This window comes from Ascochyta rabiei, chromosome 15, assembly GCF_004011695.2.
Source record: "Ascochyta rabiei chromosome 15, complete sequence".
Lineage (NCBI taxonomy): Eukaryota > Fungi > Ascomycota > Dothideomycetes > Pleosporales > Didymellaceae > Ascochyta > Ascochyta rabiei.
The window spans coordinates 772,732-792,339 of record NC_082419.1 but is presented as its reverse complement, the minus strand read 5'-3'; the positions used below and the strand labels follow the sequence as shown (position 1 = coordinate 792,339).

The following is a 19,608-nucleotide window of genomic DNA, read 5'->3' as shown; positions in this document are numbered from 1 at the left end:
AAAAGCGCTTGTCTTGCTCTATATTTCTGTAGTACAAAGTTTTACAATACCTGCTTTAGTTAAAGAGTTACACGCTAACACCTACGGGCCCTACTTAGGCCTACCTCTTCCCTACAGACCCTACCCCAAACCCTACCCTACCCTACCCCTACCCCTGGTCCGTGCAGACTGTACCCTACCCCTACCCTACGCTAGAGGTACCCCTACCCTACCTCTACCTAACATCCGTACGGACCCTACCCTACCCCTACCCCATATAGACCCTACCCCTACCCTACCCCTACCCCTGGTCCGTGCGGACCGTACCCAACCCCTACCTAACCCCAGGGTACCCCCTACCCTTTTGCCAGCGTAGTCTTAACAGGAACAGAGCCCTTGTCCTTGTAAGTCTCTGGCTTTATGCGTGTCTAACGCATAGCAAGATACAACGCTGTGCACCTACTTTACTAGGCAGGTTATAGTAACTTAGTACTAGCCCTATAGATTACATAAGCTCTTATATAAAGATAGAGCTAGTAACTATGCCTAATTTAATTAGTCTTGCCTTAATGAAGATGCTGGTCCTAGCAACACTAACCCTATAGTGGCACTTATTTATGTAATCTGCCTATATCTTACTTACTCCTGTTAGATAAGCTCTAAGCACTAGGGCTAATAGGGTTAGGATTAAATAGCATTACTATTTAAGTAGACAAAAGGCCCCTATAAAACTATTGTTGCGGAAATATAAACCTTCTTTATAGTTACTCTGCAGGAGCGTGCTCTACTACTTCTGTCTTACCTTATTAGAACAGCTTAGAGGGGCTTCCTTCATTCTTACCTAGGAGTTGTGCCGCTTAGGAGTGATATAGTCAAGGGTTAAGTAGGAAAGGTGCTGCGTTAGCCATTAGGGAGGGCTACCGTTGAGCGCCCCATAATAACTCACTGACCTGATTTTAGGTTTGGACATTAATCAGTGGCAGCCATTAAATCCTAGAGGCTAGGTTAGGCTTTAGATAGCGTATTTATAGAGGGCGTATAGGTCTAATACACTATACAATAACAGAGCCTAGAGTAGGTGTGTTGTGGTATTAGCAGAGGGCAACTGCCGTTGCTGGCGTTGCCAATAATTCCCACTAGATTTAAGTAATTATTATGTTGTCTTTCTGCTTATCTACAAATTACCTCCTTTATTATGCATGTATTAGTGTTAAACCTATAGCTATTAAGCATAAACGTATAATTGTAGAAAAGTACTTACTTTACATTATCTATGCATGTAGTAAATACACTGTAGTTAATAGTTAGAGTCCTTCTATAGCTTAGTGTCGCGGTTAAGGTGCAAGGCGGCGTTTCTTAGCGCGGGCTCTCTAGAAAATCTACCAGGAGGCACTGCGGACTCTTTTGTCTTAACTATAGGGACGCTAATACAACTAACTTCTATAACTTTATACTGTGGCCTGCTGCTTAGAGGTTGCTATAATTGTAGGCCTTCTAGGAACAAAGATAATAGGTCTAAAGCTTTAACTTAGTCTATATAAACTATCCTTATCCTCTTATTAGTATCTGTAATCTTGCCAGCTCCCCCCTTAGCATTACTTATTAAGAAAATAGTGTCTATTAATATAGAAGAAGCCTATTATATTACACAGGTGTTCTATTATATAAGCTACTACAGCCTATATATAATTCTATTCCTCTTTAATTCTTTTCTTTGTATTATTTCCTATAAGTACAGTGTTTAGTTACACGTAAAGCAGAACTTTAGAATATTTACAGAAGTCCCCTAGGATAGAGGTGTTTTTAGACGCTATTATATAGATGTATTAATCCACCTAGCTATCTATAACACAGTAAGTATTGGATGCTTTTAAAATCGCAACTACAATTAAAACTACAGGGTTCTTGATGTCTTATGGAGGACGGACATCTCCTCTTTGTGCACAATCTGGCGACCACTGTATTAGGCGTGCAAGGACTTGACTGAAGGGAGAGCAAATGACGCAATTTGCTGTGCGTTCGCTGTAGTTAAGTGATCGTGATTATTGTTGAGATGCTTTGATATGAAACACAAGTTGGATGGTCCTAACACTGCTGTATTCAATTATAGATTACACGTCCGTACTAAGCAGGTTATTGAGGTTTGACTGAAGCATGTTGACAATGCCACATTCCGGATAAGTACAAATGAAAGGCTGAAGGTCATGGCGAACTTTCCAGTGCTGTAGTTAGTCAGCTAGCAGATTGGGTTGTGGAAGCATGAATTCTTATAGAACTACAGAAGCGTCTAAATATAGGTTACGAAATTGCTATTATGTACAAGTAAGATAGGCATAACTCCAAGTTAGTCCTTACAACACAATGCCTCTCTCGCGTAACCTCTGAGGTTTGTTATCGCTTAGGTGGTCTTTTGCGTCTCTGTCCTCCTCCCAGCTTTGTGTCCACTTTCGCAACCTTTTTAGAGGCCCTACTTAAGTTGGATTAGCTGTGTGAAAATTAAGGAGTCTGTGTAGGCTGTTCTTAAAATTAGACGCGTTGTACTACACTGGATTGTCTCTATATCTAGTCTAATTCGCACAGTACTGTAACTTTCCATGGTAAAAGCGCGCTTCAAGAATCCTCTCCACTTTGTACTTGTCTTTGTTGTCTGTGCTGCAAAGATGGCGCTTCTGCTTAGGTACAGACAAGTTAGAGTGCTGTACAACTAACGTTGTTTGCATGCTACTTCTAAGATCTTTGCCTTTTCTATAACAGTTACTGTAATCATTACAATTAAGCTTAGTATCATGTCCACTGTGTTGCGCTCCTAGAAGAGGTTGTTGGATTAAAGGATGGCTGGAAAGCGACCTGCCACGAGCAAATGGCTTTTAATGCTTCTTTAAGGTTGTGGCAACCTTAGAGCTCTGTTTAATTGTCGAATGCGAATTAAGACTGTTTTGTTTGGCTGAGATTGAGCGTCTGCGTTTACGCGTCAGGGATACAACACCTGCTGTGCAAATCTCATTGTTGTTAACAGCATTGCTACTTTTATTACTACTAGATATTTTGCGTGTGTATAGTTTGTCTTCTTTGTGTTAGAAAGAGCAGCTGGATTAAAGTCATGTGTGCTTACCTTGCTCCTCCATTTAGCCTCCAAACAAAACAACGGATAGACGTCTTATAGTTTCTATAGCAGCGCAATAGTTAATCTGCTGCATTGACTGGCTAGGGAGGTGATTTGAGCACTTGTCTTCTCCACTGATTGAAAGCTAACTACTGCTTCTATTCATTAACAACCCTTTGCTAGTTTGTACGTGTGATTTCCCTTTGCTACTTAAGCTTATGCTGAACAATGCACTATCTGTAAGAATTTAAAGGGTGTTGGGTATAGATTTGCTTTGCTGCTGCAGATCAGCTACTAATCCCACTTCGTCCCTTGGATCTGAGCGTAGCATATCCTCCATGCTCGTAGAGAGCCGGCTTTTATTAGGATTGTGTTCAGCAGGAGTCTCTACATGCTGACGCTGACTGTCTACATTTGTTGTTTTACCAATCTAAACAATTAAACTCTGGCTTTCTTCGTGTCCATTAATATCGCAATCAGCTTTGTTATTATTAGTAGCTATAATGTTGATGTCTGCGCACAATATCAGAAAACAATGTTTCAAGCGAGCTAATGTAGCTGGATGAGCCAAGAACTCACCGCGACTGCCATTATTGACAGCAATAGGCTGGATTGACCACTCCTCTATGGTACTAGTGCAGGGTTGCTCAACAAAGTCTCTCTGCATAAAGCACATGGTCTCAAGATCATTTTGTTGCAGACAAGTGGTGTTACAGCTAGAGATAGTACCAACCTCGTGTATGCTGTTGTTGTTTCCACGTTCATCTGCATGTATGTTAGTTCCTCCAGTAGGATAGAGTTAAAGACAAACTCATAACTCGTACTGTTAAAGCTGTACTCTGTTAAGTTCGTTTGAGCCAGACCTCGATCTACAGCTTCTTGTTGTATGAGGTTGGCATATCGGTCAAGTACGAGGCCATTGCGACTAATTTCGTCCTGAAGCTCGACATCGATGACAAGCTCATCCTTGTTGTTAACAACACGACCACCAAATTTGGAACTGTAAGCTTCACTGCTGTCTGTGTGATGAAACAATTAGTGATAGTCGCTGTCTTAGCGGCGTTGCGAAGACTTGCCAGGAAGGTTGGTCAGCTGAAAGCGTGCTTTTACCATTGTGAATTTGTCCTCATTCCCAGGCGTTGGTTCCATATTCAGCTCTACTGTCAAGGTGTTATCCAGGACATGGTGTTTGTTGGGTGTAGGAGCGACACTTTTTGAGGAACGATACCGTGAGCGTGGCTTTGACGTTGGTGGTCTGGTGTATGGAATGAACTTAGAATAGGCTCCCACGTGTGAAAGATGAAAGGTGTTAAGAGAGCTCGCCATTGCTGCTGCTGTGTCGTGATATTGCAGAGGGAAGGCAGAACGCTTAAGTAGACAAGCCACCTGTGGCTGAGCAATGAGAGGCAACGAATGCTCTAAGACAACGCATAAATGGCATCTAGCGATTAATAGACTGTGCTTGCTGGAAACCTTGGGCGGGACGTCCCAAGATAAGGATAATGTTAATAGTGATTAGTTAATCTCTGTGCATTCTACTATGAATATCCTCTTATAGGAGGGCTTTTGTTGTAGCACAGCCATTGTGCATAAGGTCTAAATTTTTAAGATAGAGAGACCCACTAGGATCCCTCTACTGGTCCCTTAACACATAAGTTTCTGGTGTTGTAAGCTCCACAGAGGGCTTTTCCCCCTAAACTAGTCTCCCAGTTCTTACTGGAATCTGCGTGACTGTCTCTAAGGCAACTAGGGGCCTTTTGCATGTGGTCTGTGTCTCGCCAATCAGACTTAAAGGACCTAATTCTCTTGCTTTATTATCGACTATGCCGGATATTACCCCTCCCTTAGAGAGGACAACTTAGCTCTAGGCCACAACTTATGGCATTGTTACAGACTGCGAAAGGGGGTTAAGCTGGGGATAGAGTTAGGGACTCGTTCATGCGGTATCTAAGAACTTGCTCTAGACCTTTGTTTGTCCCCTGCAATGGAGGCGTTATAATAATAGCCCTGCCGTTATGTGACATTAAAACAGTAGAGTTGTAGCGCTCTGGCTGCATTTATGCCTGCTGTTAGTCTAAAAACAGGTCCTACATAAACCTTCTTAGTTATATTTCCTGTGAAATAGGCAGGCATCTTAGATTAGCAAAGTCAGAACTAAGGACTCTTGTTGGATAGATACCACGTATTGACGCAATCCTGCCAGGCGTCCAACTTGGCAAAACAATAGCAGACCAACCATTGCCATACTGGGTAGCTGCTAACGTGGCAGTAGCAGCGCATAACCTAAAAGATCAGCTCTATTGTGTATAATAGGGGGAATAGTTTGCAGTACATAGGAGTAACACAAGAAAAGGAATAAGACTGTATTAACTATTAGTATAGTCTTAAAAGACGTAAAGATTAGATAATTGACTTGCAAGAGAGGTAGGTGAAATAGACAATGGAATAGAGATAGAGAGAGAGTCTAGTACTGGCTAAAAAGGACGGTTAAAGATGGCTGCAGCCGTAACTCTAAAGACTAGGGGCGCTCTTTATTGCTGCTTGTGGATGCAGACAATATCGCACAGACCAGGCAGCGCGGTGTTGTTATAGATCTAAAAGGGGAAATAGAGAGGAAAATGCCTTACAGAAACAGGGAGGTCGCCTAGCAAGGCAGACAGCAATGCTGGGGTGAGAACAGAGGATGACAGTGGTTGGGTTAAAAGATGAGCGAGGGGGGTCTATATGTAGTGGGGTTGGTGCACAGGCCCAGAGTAAAGCAGCGAGGCGCCAAGCGAACGTCCATCTCCTGCTTCAGTAATCCCCATTTCCAGATGCAGTTCCACCTTTACACATATACCTCTCTATATACCTTCTTACTTATTACACCTACTGCAGTTGCTTAATGTAGGCTATTTTGCCCCTTTAAAGCAGGCGTACTCTGCTAAGATTAATAGCTAGGTAAAGTACTCTGTTATACAAGTTAAGAAAGAGACGTTCTTACTAGCCTTTTACATTACTTTTAATAAGGCAATTATAAAGAAAAATATCCTAGCAAGTGTTAAAATTGTACTTTAGTTAAAGACCGTAAGCACTGATTCTATTGGTTCTTAGGGATAAGTACTGGTGGATTAGTTAGGGTTATTAACTAAGCAAAGCTTGTAAAGATAGGGTGCACTAAATAGTACAGAGTAGACTGTCTAGTTTAAGCGCAGGTTAAGATTCTAAAGACAAAATTAATTAATAAGGTTAAACACAAACTATAAGGGTTGTGTTCCTACTAACTATATACTTTAATAATAGTAGTAGTAATACAGACTAATTAGTGTTAAGGATCCTCTAATTACACTAATTACTAATTACACTAATTACTAATTACACTAATTACTAATTACACTAATTACTAATTACACTAATTACTAATTACACTAATTATGCTAAGCCTAATTATATTACGTAATTCTTAGCCTCTTGCTAAGTGTGGACGCTGTTATGTTTGCTTACGCTAAGCCTAATAACTTGTTGTACTTACTGTGCCCTATGCACTGTAATTGGCTTACATCCTTCCTGTGTTCTGTGGATTGTAACAGCAAGCTTTAGAGGCTCTAGTTTAGTACCCTACAACCTAGAGTAAGTGCTATTAAAGCTTAATGTGGTGCTTTACACGCTAATACCTCTACTACTAGAGGCTACTCTATAGGAGTTAAAAACGCCAGCTACCTTAAAGGAGATAGAGGCGTAATTAATGCTAGTTTGTAAGCGCATACAAAGGCATAGAGAATTACTAGTCTCTCCTCTTCTATAGGCTGTTAATTTACTTATAAAAGGTATAGCTATTATAGGTTATAATTTAGTATTATAGGTGCAGGAACTAGCTAGTATTTATAAGGCAATAGCTACTCTAACAGAGCAGCGCAGTTATAAAAGAAAGTATATTTAAATAGAGGAGAGTCTTACAGTAGGTAACGTACAGGATTTAATAGCTAAGAAGGACTATAGTAGTAGGGAGGCAGCTAAACAGCCTGTAAAGAGGGTACGTAAGGAGAGGCACTATAGGCGTTATAGTAAGACTAGCTATAACACACATACCTATATAGCAGAAATTATAGATACAGATAATAGCAACACTTCTAAATAATATATTAGGCTAGAGTAAGTATTAGTGCAGTGTTGTGGTGCAGTAGTAATAGTCTGTAATAGTCGCGATGTTGGTGAGGGCGCGCCGCTTGGTGGGGGTGCGCCGCTCGGTGGTGAAACACGTTATAGGACCTTACTTATACTATAAGATAGTATAAATTTAATAAGTTAATCTAGGTTACGTAGCTAGGGTGTCTACGCTGAAGTAAGAGGTGTGTTTTAGTAGGTAAGGGCGCGCAATCGGCCAAAAAAAAAACGAGCTCCTTCGTAGAGGCAAGTGCTGCAGATGCCACAGCCCTTTGCTGACGGGCAGCACAGACATCACACTGCTTTTCTGCTGCAATTGCGTTACGAAATCACGAATTCTGCCCCGCCAAATTGAGACCGTCGTCTTTACCAGAAGCAGTTCAGATACTTCCCAAAAGCATTGTAGCTCGTTCTGAACCTGAAACCTCTCTCGAACCGAGTTGCAATGCAGTTTCAAATCCTGCATCAGCAAAGCTCTTCGAGCATTGCCCGGTGAAACAGGTTTGACTCACTTTGCAGCCTTGCCAAGTCCGCCCGCAGTGAATCGGTCATGCTCGGTGCGCCTGCTACATCAGCAGTGCTGCTTTGCTACAGTTTAGCTCAGCCAAGTCAACGATTATGTACCACGCACGACAAACAGACTTCCGGCAACGTATTCGCCGAAGGGGAAAGTATCGCGGCGACGAGGTGGCCGGTAGCGGTGCTGTTTCGGTCCGTAAGATGTTCAAGTCATCTCCACTGTGTGGTCGACAAGATAGAAGATTGTGTGGTATAAAAAGAGGTGTGGTAGAGCGAACATTAGATAGCACAGGAACGTCGCCGTTCGCTTTCTTTGCGAATCTCTGGCGAAGCGTTGTTCAATTGCCGCCACCACCAAAGGGACCTCTGCCGCGTCGCTCTGCTCCTAGGGAACCTCTGCTTGGACAACTTGATCACATTTCAAAGGCAACCTCCGCTTTCCTGGTTTGGAGGCGATGTATTGGTCACTCGCTGGAGACATCCAATGGCTTTAGTGCGGTGCAAATGTTGATGTCTCTGTCAATCCGCTTAGAGCAGAATTGCTGTAAGACATATATGGAGATATCGACCAAGTATTCAGACGGACAATGTGACTCCAAGAAATCATTGGAAACTTGTTCATTTGATCAAATTAATGTCAGACTTCGAAAGTGGGATTCTCCTTAGCCCTGCCACATGAGCATATACGTCTTTTTGATAGGCAACAGAATAGATGATGTCATTACACTAGAGTAATCGCATTAATGAGAGACTGGCTGCCCCGTTTTAGAATTGAAGAGATTGAGATATCCGGAACACCATATCCTCCATGTTTATACAAAGGTCGTGGGTTTAAGCTCAAGGTCTAAGGAAAGGTGAGAGAGATATCCTCGGGTAGGCAATAAGGAAATAAAGGTATGCGTTTGTCTGGAACATGCTAAGATCGCGTCGATCTTATGCTGCGACTGCTTTGTGACAAGTGGCGTCCAGCCATGCAAAAGGAGCCAAGCAGGTTGGCAAGAATGCTAAGCAGCAGGGGCCACTTATGCAAATGCTCCTACGACGGACATACTGTGCGGGTGTCAGCTTAAAATCAAAAACCAGCCTGGGAAACTTACCCAGCAGCGCCCAAGAGCACGTAAATGAAAGCCCGTGTCTTGTCCTTGCCGGTCAAGTTGTGGCTGGCCTCTTCAGAGAGGAAATCTTCGGCCAGCAAGTCAACAAGTGCGGCATATATGAGGAGACCAGATGAAATAGCGTTGAAAACTCCAACAATAATAAGACCGAAGGCGCTGTTCGGATCGTACGAACTGCGCGTGAAGAGACCAATGGCTTGGCCAATAGGTGCAGTTGTACCAAATGCAACAACAAGCGCCCATGGTTTCCAGCTGCCCTTAGGGTAAGGAACAGCTGCAATGCGAGATCCGAGACCGAGACCCTCGAACATCTGGTGGAAGACGATGGCGGTGAGGAGGACGACAAAACCCTCCGCTGTGATTGAGACGGTCATACCGACGAATACGGAGTGGAACAGAATACCACCTTCAATGAGGGTGATCTGGAGAGACAGCTTCTTGAGCACGAGAGGATCCACAGCCTGCTCAATATCCTCGTCGAAGTATGATACCTGTGCTTCAGATGCCTTTTCCTGGGGATAGCTGGGCAAGGCTGGCATCGTGCGGTTGATCATATTGACCATCTCCTCACGCTGACGGACATACTGCTCGTAGAAGACAATGAACCATGGAGGCATCTCCGATCGTGGCTCCATCTCGTCGTTTTGTTTAGGGAAAGAAAAGTTGCCGACTGGGTATGTGTTCTCGACCCAGCCTTTCTTGTCGTCGCGGATGGTCAGCATGGTCCTTTCAGAGTCATAGCTGTTTCTCTTTTGCATAGCGTTGTTCATAGCAGCTTGAATGCCAGGGGGAGGTGCACCTCCAGCGAACTCATTGCCAGTGGCGCTACCGTGGGAGTGGCCACCAGTCTTCGCGTTGAGCCACATCTCAACCACGAAGAGAATGAAGAGCGATCCCATCATAATGACACCAGGCAGAGCAGGGTACTTCTCGGTAAACAGGTCTGGAAGACATGGATCGTTGAGCGATTGGAAGGCGGTCGGCAGAAGCTGGGCAAGTCAGATAATGTGAGGGTATTCTGCATGCCGTACTTACATGGACAAATGCTGTAGCAATCAGGACACCAGTACCAAAATGTTTGCAGAAGAAGAATATTGTTGGTGGGATCTTCATCCACTTGACTTTCTTTGCAACCACGGGGAACCCAGCTCCTCCAATCGAGGCAGCAAACACGATGACTGCACAATCGTTAGATGACCACTACACATTCTGACTTTGGTAGAGACCACTTACAGACTGCAGCAACGTGCAGAGGAAAGTCATACGCAGCGCCGTCTGCGTCGCTCCCGCACACTGGCTTTTCCATGGTAGGCATCGTGACAGAAATTACTTCGAACAACGATATTAAAGGGAAGAATCACAGAGTCTAATCCAGACTTTCCAGCAGTCTTGTCGCCAGCGACGATGCACGAAACGAAATGAAGAAGAAAATGACGAACAAGTCTCTACCGGAGAGCGTTGTAGAGTGGTCGAACCCCGGGTTTGAACGTAAAGACTGCAGGCTCGGCGTGAGGCGGCTATATGTTCGATCTCAGGGTTCGGCCAACGTCAGAATCACTAACCGTGTCCTGACTGATCGGCATGCCTCTAGAACATATCAGGTGGAGGTTTTCATGATACAGTGATCCTTGCCACAGATCTGTGTTAGGATAGGTGCTTCACATAAGAGCGCGGAGGTTCAGACGTTGCCACTAAGTTTATGTCAAGCCTGTTCCAGGAATGCGTGGATCGAAAAGAGAACAATGGGATGAGGCTGCAAGGCTGCAAGTGGATACGATTGCTTGTAGTGATTCCCAAGATTGTTGGCAAGCGGCTGACATGCTAGGCAAGTTGGGGAGGCGGCTGGGCGCGCCGCAGGTAGATCTGGGGTAGGGCCCGCAATCATGCGGCTTGCACTGTTGCGGCCCAAGTCTTGTTTTCACTGAGTGGGACAGCTTGCGAAGCGTAGGAGTATTGACGCGTCGAAAAAGCCTTCTGCTGCAACTCCAGTTCGAGAACCTCGGCGCACGACCTCGGCTAAGCCAATGGGTCATTTTGTCCTGACGTGATTGGCCAAGCTCCAACGGGTTTCGCCCTGAGTATGGCCGAAACGTGGATCGACCTGGCATCGGAGTGTGAAGATGCTGTTGTTTTCCCAGGAGCACCACAGCGAGTTAGCGCATGACATGATTGGTGCGCGGTTAAACCTGCACCACCGGCTGCCCAGATGTCACACTTCACTGCCAACCTGCAACATATCCACTATTCTTGCTTTTGTGCCCTCTGAAGCCTCTGTCGCTCCAACCAAGCTTTTCGTGCGCCGTTGGTGCTCCAATTTAATTTTGGGTTCGATTCGGTCGAGGACGGCAGCTACCCCAGCTCCTCCGCACCTGCAGGCTGCCAAGCACCTCGGGGTGTCAAGATCAGGCTAAGCATGCCTGGAGATGGCATTTGCAGTAACTCGATTTGCTTGAGGAGGTCTGCTGGGTGCTTAACGAGTTTCAAGCTCCGCTTCCTCTTTCCTCCATTGCACAGAGTCACGCAAATTCACAGTACATCGCGGCCTCGAAGCGAACTATGACTTCCAGGCTCGAACATAAGCCTCCTCAGGGCGGAGCGACGGACCGTGGCAAATTCGGTGGTTGTTTATTACTTCGTTATCCCAATGTCGAGATGAATGTCTTCCTGTCAATACACAACTTGCCCCGCGATCGACACACGTCTAGTACTAGGTATCACCGGAGACAATGTTTTCCGAACCTCAGAGTAAGTCTCAGGCAGCTGTCTAAAGACTCTGCTACTGATAATCTACTCAGCCTCTGCCAATGAGCAGTCTCAGAGCCAAGTGATCGACAAGACAACAGGCCCCACCACCACTTCCTCAGTGCCTGTAGATGCTATTCAACACCTGTCACGCACAACAACAGCTTCCACACAAGTCGCCAAGGGTAATGCTACCATCACTGTCAACAGTGCTGATCCGCTGGATCTTGGCAAGCACCGCCGATCAAACGTAACCCAGGCACAGATGAAGGCCGATTATCCTCAGGCCAACAAGAAACGTATGAAGGTATGTAGAACATCCATGCTAAGCCACTCCCGCTGACCATAACAGAAATTCTACACAAGGCAAAACCAACTGATCGACCAGTTTCTTCAAAGTGGAGACGAGGAGCGGTTGGCTGCTCTAGACACGATCGAGAACGGACCGAAAGTGAAGTTCGCCGTCAATGCTTCCTTTGTCGTCAACTTCTGCCTCTTTATAATTCAGATGTACGCCGCAGTTTCCACGGGTTCATTATCTCTGTTTGCGACTGCAGCAGATGCCTTTATGGATCTTGTGTCCTCATGCGTCATGCTTGTCACCAGCCGGATGGCAGCACGGCCAAGCGTTTACAAGTATCCCGTCGGCCGTACCAGGATAGAAACTATCGGTATCATCATGTTCTGCTGTTTGATGACGACAGTCGCCATCCAGCTAATCATCGAGTCGGGACGAGCACTAGGTGCTGGTGCTAAAGAGGCCGAAGAACTTCACATCATACCTATTGCTTTCGTAGCAGTGGCCAGTAAGCGGTGTCTGCCTCAAACATCGCACTTCACTAATGGCATGCAGTTTTTGCCAAAGGTTCGCTATGCGCCTACTGCTTCATCTTCCGCCGCTACCCTTCCGTCCACGTCTTTTTTATAGACCACCGCAATGACATTGTCGTCAACGCCTTTGGTCTTGCCATGTCCATTGTTGGTAGCCGCGTCGTCTGGTATGTCGACCCCATTGGCGCCATCCTCATCGGTCTCTTGATCCTTGTATCCTGGGCCGCCAACGCATTCGACCACGTCTGGCTTCTAGTCGGCAAGTCCGCCCCGAAAGAGTTTTTGTCCAAGCTCGCGTACCTGGTCGTCACACACGACAACCGCATCGAAAAGGTCGATACAGTAAGCCACCGCACCAAGCCACGGCCTTACTAGCTGTTAATACAAACACAGTGCCGTGCCTACCACGCCGGGCAGAAATACTACGTCGAAGTCGACATCGTCATGGACGAGAATCTGCCCCTCAAAATCACCCACGACGTCAGCCAGACGCTGCAGCGCAAGCTCGAAGGTCTCGCCGACGTGGAGCGAGCCTACGTGCACGTCGACTACGAAGACGAGCACGACATCAAGGAAGAGCACAAGCCGCTGTACGAAGTGACGCAGCAGCGCTCTATCAAGGAGCGCGTCAAAGCCTTGAGGTACATCTTCAAGAAGAGCAGCGCGGCTTGAGCTTCGAGTTTTGTCGTCTGCCGATATCACTGAATTCGAGTGATTGGTGTACCTGGCGTCCCGAAGAGTAATGTCTTGTTTACAGCCATCCTCAGCGCTCACGACGGCAAATCATATATACCCAGCCCAGTGTAGTCTCGCTCCAGCAGCCTAGAAGCAAGCGAGGAATTTAAATTCTTTTGCATGCCGTTGTCTGCACTTTTCCGACACAAACAACTAGACACGTCGGAAGCCATCACTACCCATTCTCCGCACATTGCCCTTCCCTCCTACTCCCCAACCTCCCTCTCCTAGACCCTTCCTTGACTAGCAGACTGCCTGCTCTGCCAGAAGATGTGGTGCCGGATCTTCTGCAACAGTGCAGTCGCTGTCTTTTGCTAGAGAACGTGTATTACGTATTGGAACCTAGCACCTTACTGCTTCACCTCCACCTCTACCTCCACATCAATTACTGTCCCTATAGTACCTAGCCCAAGGATCTACCTCTTGCAAGTCTTGCCTCGCGCCTCCGTCGGATAGTCTCGAGTGCGTCGCTGATGTGACTGCTGACGTAGCCGCTGACGAGATCGTTGATGGGGTCGTTGAGGAGAGTAGAGAGGGAGGGCATGGTTATAGCAGTTGTCTCTCTTTCCTCCTCTTTTTCTTCCTCTTCCTCTTCCTCTTGTCCTTCTTCCTGTTCTGGGTTTTCGCCTGCTGCACCGTCTCCAGCACCGAATTCTCGCGGGATCCAGATAGCGGTGTCGAGGGAGCGCATGCTACCATCGCTTTGCGTTCTGCGCAAGCGCTGTTTTAGGGCGAGAAGATCGCTTCCTTCTCGCGCTTGGCGTCGATGTGCGGGGCTGGGGTCTCGAGGTGGTGCTTGGTGCTGCGTTGGGTTGGATTGTCGGCGGGTTGCTGCGACGAGGGCCGATTTGATGGCTCTCCCTGCTTTGCGGCCGATGGTGCGGAGGCCTGTGATGGTGGTGGGTTTTTCTTTCTCTTCTGGGGCGAGTATCGGGATCTGTGTCTCTCCATCCGCCAGTGGCATTGGTGTTGCGGTCTGCAGACTTTTAAGAAACCCCCAGAGCTCGGCTGTTGACTGGAACCACGCTGCCATTTCTATCCCTTCGCGGGCTTCGTAGCCTCCCTCGGCGCACGCTTGCGTGAAGTTCAATCCCATGGCCCACACAACCTTCGAGTCGGAGGGGAATGCAGCCCACACCCTCTGCATGTCTGCCAGACCTACCGCTGGCGATCCAATGAGCAGCTGCGTGGTGACGTGCATATGCAGCCCTGTCAGCCCTTCGTGTGGCAGCTCGAGCGCAAGCCATGCGTTGTGAATAGCGAGTGCGATGATTAGGTCGGGAAACACATTGAACGCCTCTCTACGTGTCGTTATGCCGGCAAGGTGCAACATACGCGTCAGTATCCAGCACAGCCCTGCCGCTTCAATCGGCGCGCGGATGTCGATGCCAACGGAAGGTGTGTGCAGTGCATACTGCATAGCGCTTCGCGGGAGGCATGTGTGAGTTGGGACGGGTAGGACCCATTTCCGCAGTGTGGGCGCGAAGTGTAGGACGAGTTGTAGTGGGATGTGAGGTGGGAGGGCGGAGGTGACGTCTGTGCCGTTAATACCAAAAATTACGTAGGGTGGGAAGTTGAGATTTGGTGGGAGGGGACGAAGGGGGAAGTCGAGCATGTGCGACATCTTGGTTGGAGCTGGGAAGGGGGGTCATAGGAAGTTTCATGGCTGCGCAGGTGGTGCTGAAGTGAGGTGAGGTGAGGTGAAGTAGGTGAAGGGAAAGCAGATGCTGCTACGTCCCATGACACCCCAAGTCTCTCTCTCGATTGTTCTCACCCTCAAGACATCGAGAAAGCAATTTCTAGTGTCCCAATCTCCTACGTCGAGCCAGCTGTCTTCTTCAAGCACTACCACAAGGGTTTTTTTGTTAGCCTCCACCACTCGTCTAGAGGCCTGTGGCGAACGATACTTACACCCCCGGAATCTTGTCCAGTCGTCCAGAGTATGACGTGTGTGTAGAGCAAATGACGGAGCGAAGATCACTGATGGAAGAAAGCAGCTACCTGACCTTGGAAAGTTTAGATTGTCTGACGGTGCACTCCAGCACGTCAAATTTTAGAGGAATAAACCGATCCATGTGAAACTCTGCGTAAATGCAGCAACCCACCAACTCCGATGCGTGATGCTCGTACCTAACCATGCAGATCGCCCAATGAAATGCTGATCCAAGAGAGAAAATTCAACGTGCCTCGCCTACCTAAACTCCACCTGCTCCATGCTGTGCTGCCTCACCTTGCACCGAAAACCCTTTTGATGTCGGCAAACTTGACGGGCTTGACAAGATACATATCCACGCCGGCATCCTGTGCGTCTTGCTGGTCTTGCGCACTGGCTAGTCCAGTCAGGGCCACGATGTGGCTCCGTGACAGGTTGTGTTCCTTCTCAAACTTGCGAATGTTCCTCGTGCTCGTCAGACCGTCCATGATGGGCATGCTGATGTCCATCAAGATGAAGTCGAACGGCCGTGTCGGCGGTGAGGTGGACAAGGCTTCTGATTTGTATGTCTCGAACGCCTCGAGCCCGTTCACCGCCTCACAGTAGCGTAGCTTTTGCCGCTTCGCAAACACAACGAGGAGCTTGAGATTGATGGCGTTGTCGTCGACGAGTAGAACATGCGGGTTGAAATACTCGTTTCCGTCCATCGGCGCTGGAGAGGAAGGTGTGATGGATTGAGGTGGTGTGATGGTCGAGGAAAAAGGAAGGACAGGCGGTGGCGAGGGCGCGCCAAAGGCAGTGATGACGGAATCCCCATTCGGCGACTGGACGATGATGTTGTCACTCACGCTGCGCTGCTCCTCGGTCAGAGCACCGGGAGCGAGAGTCTGGTGATGGTGTAGGCCAAGCGTGGTCATGGAACGGGACAGGTGGCGCTCGCTGTTCGCTTTCAAGGCGCGCTTTTGACATTGGAGAAGCGTGCGAGCGAGCTTGCGGGGGCCGCACCTAGGATGTGGTTAGTTGTAGACTCTAAAGCATGTTTGTTCGCAACTTACGGCTGAGTGAGGACCTCTGCTGTCCAACCCAGAGCATCGATCTGTCTGCCAAGTCGTCTCTCCAAAGCTATCTTCTCAGCAGTGTCTGTGCAGACACAGACCACGGTAAGGGGCGACTCATTGACCCAGCTGGAACTCGACTCCTGGAGCAGTCGATCGAGAGATGGTGCATCAGTCAAGAGGAAATCGACCTTTTTGTTCGACAGGTTGGGGTCGTAAATATCTAGGATATCCATGTTGAAGCCTTGACAGGCGTTGTGCATGGACTCCTTGACCTTCATACCGCGCTCGCCACCAATAGAGTCACACTCACACAGGATGCTGACAGAAGCTCCCTTGAGAGCTTCTGGAGCGTGCAAAAGGTTGTGGTTATGCACTGTAGTCCCGCTCTGACCGGCGGGCAGCTGCAAGGTGACAAGAATTTTCGTACCAACCTTCAGTGTGCTCGTTATGTGGATTTCGCCCTTGAGAGATTCCACAATCTGTTTGACGATGCTGAGCCCCAGTCCAGTGCCAGATGCGAATGGATCTTCTTGGCTAAAGGGCGAGAAGAGCTTTGTCTTCTGGAACTCGGGAGACATGCCGCGGCCGGAGTCTTCCACCGTCAGGGACAGGTTGATGTGGTGCGCAGTGTTGCCGGACTGGACTAGATTGAGAGCCACAAAGCCAGAGTCGGTATACTTCAGAGCGTTGCCGATGAGGTTCATGACGATTCTGCGCAAGGCACCGGGCTGTGAGCGGACAGCCCAGCTGACATAGGGCGCTACGATCAGCGAGACGACGACAGATCGGTTGTCTTTGCCAACAACAAGTGTGCCGTCCTTGGCCGTAGGGTTGTCTTCGCCTGTTGCTCCGCTCACGCCGATGGTTTCCGTGTGGATGTCTGTTGCCACTACGTTGGTCCTGTGGGTTTGACGGAAGGTGTGTCCGGCGCAGACGGTATCGCAGACTTCTTCGACCAACTGAGCCAGGTCGAAGTCGGCTGTGACGCCAAGGATCGAGTTATCGGATGGCAGCCTCCTCGTTCGGCCTTCGGCGCCCCGCTTGTTCTTGCGTACGCTCGTGTTACGCAGCTTGTTGATCTTTGCATGATCCAGGACGTGGTCGATGGTGTCTAGCAGCGTCTTGCCACAGGTCTCAATAGAAGAGACCAACGAGGCCTGGTACGCTGAGGCGACTGTGTCGCGGAGGAACTCGACGGACCCGAGGATGCCGTGAAGGGGCGACCGAAGCTCGTGGGAGATGGAAGCAATGAAGGTGGTCTTGGCGCGATCCGCCTTCTGCGCGCTCAGGCGTGCTACTTCACTTGTGATGCTGTTCCCAAAGGCCTGGAGGTAGGGCAGCTCGTTCTCCGGGCTCATCAGCCTCCCGGCTTGCGTGGTCCAGATGAAGCCTCCTGCGACCCAACGCTCCGACGATGGGTCCCACAGGGGCAAGAAGATGAGCGTCCGGACGTTGGGCAGCACCTTGAGGAACTCGGTAGGGATGAATCGCTCTCTCCGCTTCCGCCTCCTGGGGGCGCCTGTGGGCGAGGTTTGGGTGCGATCGGACTGGTCTGTTTCGGAGCGCTCCGACTTCTCGTCGCTCGAGTTGATGCCGGCACCGTCCTCGTTGTAGTTGAAAAACTTGCCAAAGGGATAACGGTGGATGTAGCGTTCCATGGCTGCTTCGTTGAAGGCAAAGTCTTTTTGGGTTGCGTTGGCCGTGCTCTGGCGCAGCGAAAGACCGATGACGGGGCAAGGCTTGCTGTCTGCCTCCGAGGCAGCAGCTTTTTGGTCAGCAGCGTCTATGGCGAAAGCGACTTTTTGACGGCGGCGGCGTCTGGTGGTTGCGGCCGAGTCGGCCGTGTCAAAGTCGGTGGTGTTGTTCGTAACGCTGTCGTCGCTGCTAGCATCCGAGTCTCCGTCGTCGTAGAGACCGCCCTTGATACCAGCGGCAGACGTGTCAAAAAAACAAACGCCGTCGGCCATGGTGGACTGGCGCATGATGCGGGCGGCTCTGTGGAAGATGCGGGCCGTGTCGGAGTCGGTGTGGGCCTTGCGCTGGGCGTGCTTGGAGTGAGTCGAGGGGGTGGTGGTGCCCGGGGCGTCGTCTTCCTCGAGGGTCTGGAGCCGGGCGTTCTCTGTCTGGCGCTCCATGGTGGACAATCTGGGCCCGGCTTCGTCGCGCATGTCGGCGACCGAGGAGCGCTCGATGAACTGCTGCAATCCGCGCACCATGCGCTCGCCCTTGATGCGGTCGTCGCTGTCCTTTGCGAGCTCGAGGTGCTCCATGACGGCGGCGGCGACATCCTGCATGAATCGCATATCTGCGGCGCTGATGCCATCGCGGGGGCGTTCATCGGAGACGGCGTAGACTGCAGCGGTGTCAGCAGAGCAATGGCAGTGGCGTGGCAGTGGCATTTGGAATGCGAATTGGAGGAGCGTACCACCAATGCGGTGTCCGGCGCGTGTTATAATGGGTACGCCGCAGTAGAATCGAACCCTAGATAGTTGAGCGAGGGTTGAGTAGGACAGTTTGGGCGGAGTTTACCCTGGTTCGCTCTTCACATAATCACGGTCGGCGAAGCGAGGATCCAACCGGCAGTCCGGGATCACCAAGCACTCGGCCGTGGTGGTGTCGCCGTTCTCTTCCTTGGCGGTGTAGGTCGAGGCGAAGGTGTGGTAGCAGACGGCGTCGGTCTTGTTCAGGACAGCGTTGCCCAGCCAGACATCGTCGTCGGGGTGTTCAGCCTGCGGGGCGAAGAGCGAGACCGTCTTGGTGGCTTCGGCGAGGATGTACTGGCGGTTCGAGTCGATCAGCGACACCATGCAGCGGCGCACGTCGAGGCGGAAGGCGGCGAGCTGGGCAAAGGCCGTCAGGCTCTTGTCGCGCGAGGCCTTGGGTTGGTAGCCAGCGCGGGCAAGGCCCGTCTCCCCGATGCCAACGGAGCTGTCGACGAGGCTCTGCGCGTCGAGCCATGGGCGGTAGTATCGCTGCAGGTCGCGCTCTCGAGCCGCCTCGGGCCAGGACAGTATGGGCATGGTGCGCGCTCTTCACCGTGGCATGGTCTGAGGGTGACGTGACGACAAGGACGATGTCGACGACTGGTGCAGACAGACAAGGACGACGTCGACGACTGGTGCAGACAGACACGGACGGACGGAGAGAGGGACGGACGGAGAGAGAGACGGACAAAGCGAGAGACGGACTGACAGACTGACTGACAGACAGACCGACAGACAGACTGACAGACCGACAGACCGACAGACCGATAAACAGTCAAGGGCAAGTCAGCTCGAATCACACTGCCCACGATGGGGCCGCGTGTGTGCTGATGTCCGCGGAACGCAGGCATGACAGGGCAGGGCATCCACTGCTAGCCCGTTGTGGGCACGCCATGTCGCTTAAGACAGCAGCAGCATCAACAACATGGTAAAAGACTACAAGGCAAATGCGCTCCTTCGGCATCGG

At 49.5% G+C, this 19,608-nt stretch overlaps 5 protein-coding genes across 6 annotated transcripts, besides 16 other annotated features; 1 reads left to right on the top strand and 4 right to left on the bottom strand.

Annotated features, from left to right (window-relative positions):
- Positions 1-85: part of a dispersed repeat that runs on past the window's edge.
- Positions 1-187: part of a dispersed repeat that runs on past the window's edge.
- A 47-nt stretch (positions 188-234) lies between these two features.
- Positions 235-318: a dispersed repeat.
- A 4,869-nt stretch (positions 319-5,187) lies between these two features.
- EKO05_0008721 (uncharacterized protein) lies at positions 5,188-5,416 on the bottom strand (the record flags this gene model as incomplete). The annotated part of the gene is made up of 2 exons (XM_059637362.1): positions 5,188-5,365; positions 5,415-5,416. Coding segments are annotated over 2 exons (180 nt in total).
- A 96-nt stretch (positions 5,417-5,512) lies between these two features.
- Positions 5,513-5,545: a tandem repeat.
- Positions 5,546-5,921: 376 nt separating this feature from the next.
- Positions 5,922-6,120: a mobile genetic element.
- Positions 6,109-6,408: a mobile genetic element.
- Positions 6,409-6,488: a tandem repeat.
- Positions 6,489-6,527: a mobile genetic element.
- Positions 6,497-6,662: a mobile genetic element.
- Positions 6,657-6,811: a mobile genetic element.
- A 1,955-nt stretch (positions 6,812-8,766) lies between these two features.
- EKO05_0008720 (uncharacterized protein) lies at positions 8,767-10,174 on the bottom strand (the record flags this gene model as incomplete). Its single annotated transcript, XM_059637361.1, has 4 exons — positions 8,767-8,794; positions 8,842-9,848; positions 9,895-10,037; positions 10,093-10,174. 4 exons carry the CDS (start codon positions 10,172-10,174, stop codon positions 8,767-8,769), a joined length of 1,260 nt encoding a protein of 419 aa, XP_059493344.1.
- Positions 10,175-11,585: 1,411 nt separating this feature from the next.
- On the top strand, positions 11,586-13,104 carry EKO05_0008719 (uncharacterized protein; the record flags this gene model as incomplete). Its single annotated transcript, XM_038941652.1, has 5 exons — positions 11,586-11,604; positions 11,655-11,908; positions 11,954-12,407; positions 12,455-12,774; positions 12,826-13,104. 5 exons carry the CDS (start codon positions 11,586-11,588, stop codon positions 13,102-13,104), a joined length of 1,326 nt encoding a protein of 441 aa, XP_038796258.1.
- A 466-nt stretch (positions 13,105-13,570) lies between these two features.
- Positions 13,571-14,791, bottom strand: EKO05_0008718 (uncharacterized protein; the record flags this gene model as incomplete). The annotated part of the gene is made up of 1 exon (XM_038946609.1): positions 13,571-14,791. One exon carries the CDS (start codon positions 14,789-14,791, stop codon positions 13,571-13,573), a length of 1,221 nt encoding a protein of 406 aa, XP_038796257.1.
- Positions 13,723-13,784: a tandem repeat.
- Positions 14,792-14,839: 48 nt separating the features above from the next.
- Positions 14,840-14,880: a tandem repeat.
- Positions 14,881-15,393: 513 nt separating this feature from the next.
- EKO05_0008717 (uncharacterized protein) lies at positions 15,394-19,178 on the bottom strand (the record flags this gene model as incomplete). 2 transcript variants are annotated; one of them, XM_038941791.1, is made up of 4 exons in its annotated part: positions 15,394-16,105; positions 16,156-18,511; positions 18,584-18,639; positions 18,688-19,178. In XM_038941791.1, the coding sequence occupies 4 exons, from the start codon at positions 19,176-19,178 to the stop codon at positions 15,394-15,396; spliced, it is 3,615 nt and encodes a 1,204-aa protein (XP_038796256.1). The 2 variants fall into 2 exon arrangements, with proteins under 2 accessions (XP_038796256.1, XP_059493343.1); XM_059637360.1 differs by lacking the exon at positions 18,584-18,639 and having other exon boundaries at positions 18,713-19,178.
- Positions 19,179-19,218: 40 nt separating this feature from the next.
- Positions 19,219-19,274: a tandem repeat.
- Positions 19,248-19,288: a tandem repeat.
- Positions 19,289-19,346: a tandem repeat.
- Positions 19,347-19,406: a tandem repeat.
- Positions 19,407-19,608: the final 202 nt, after the last annotated feature.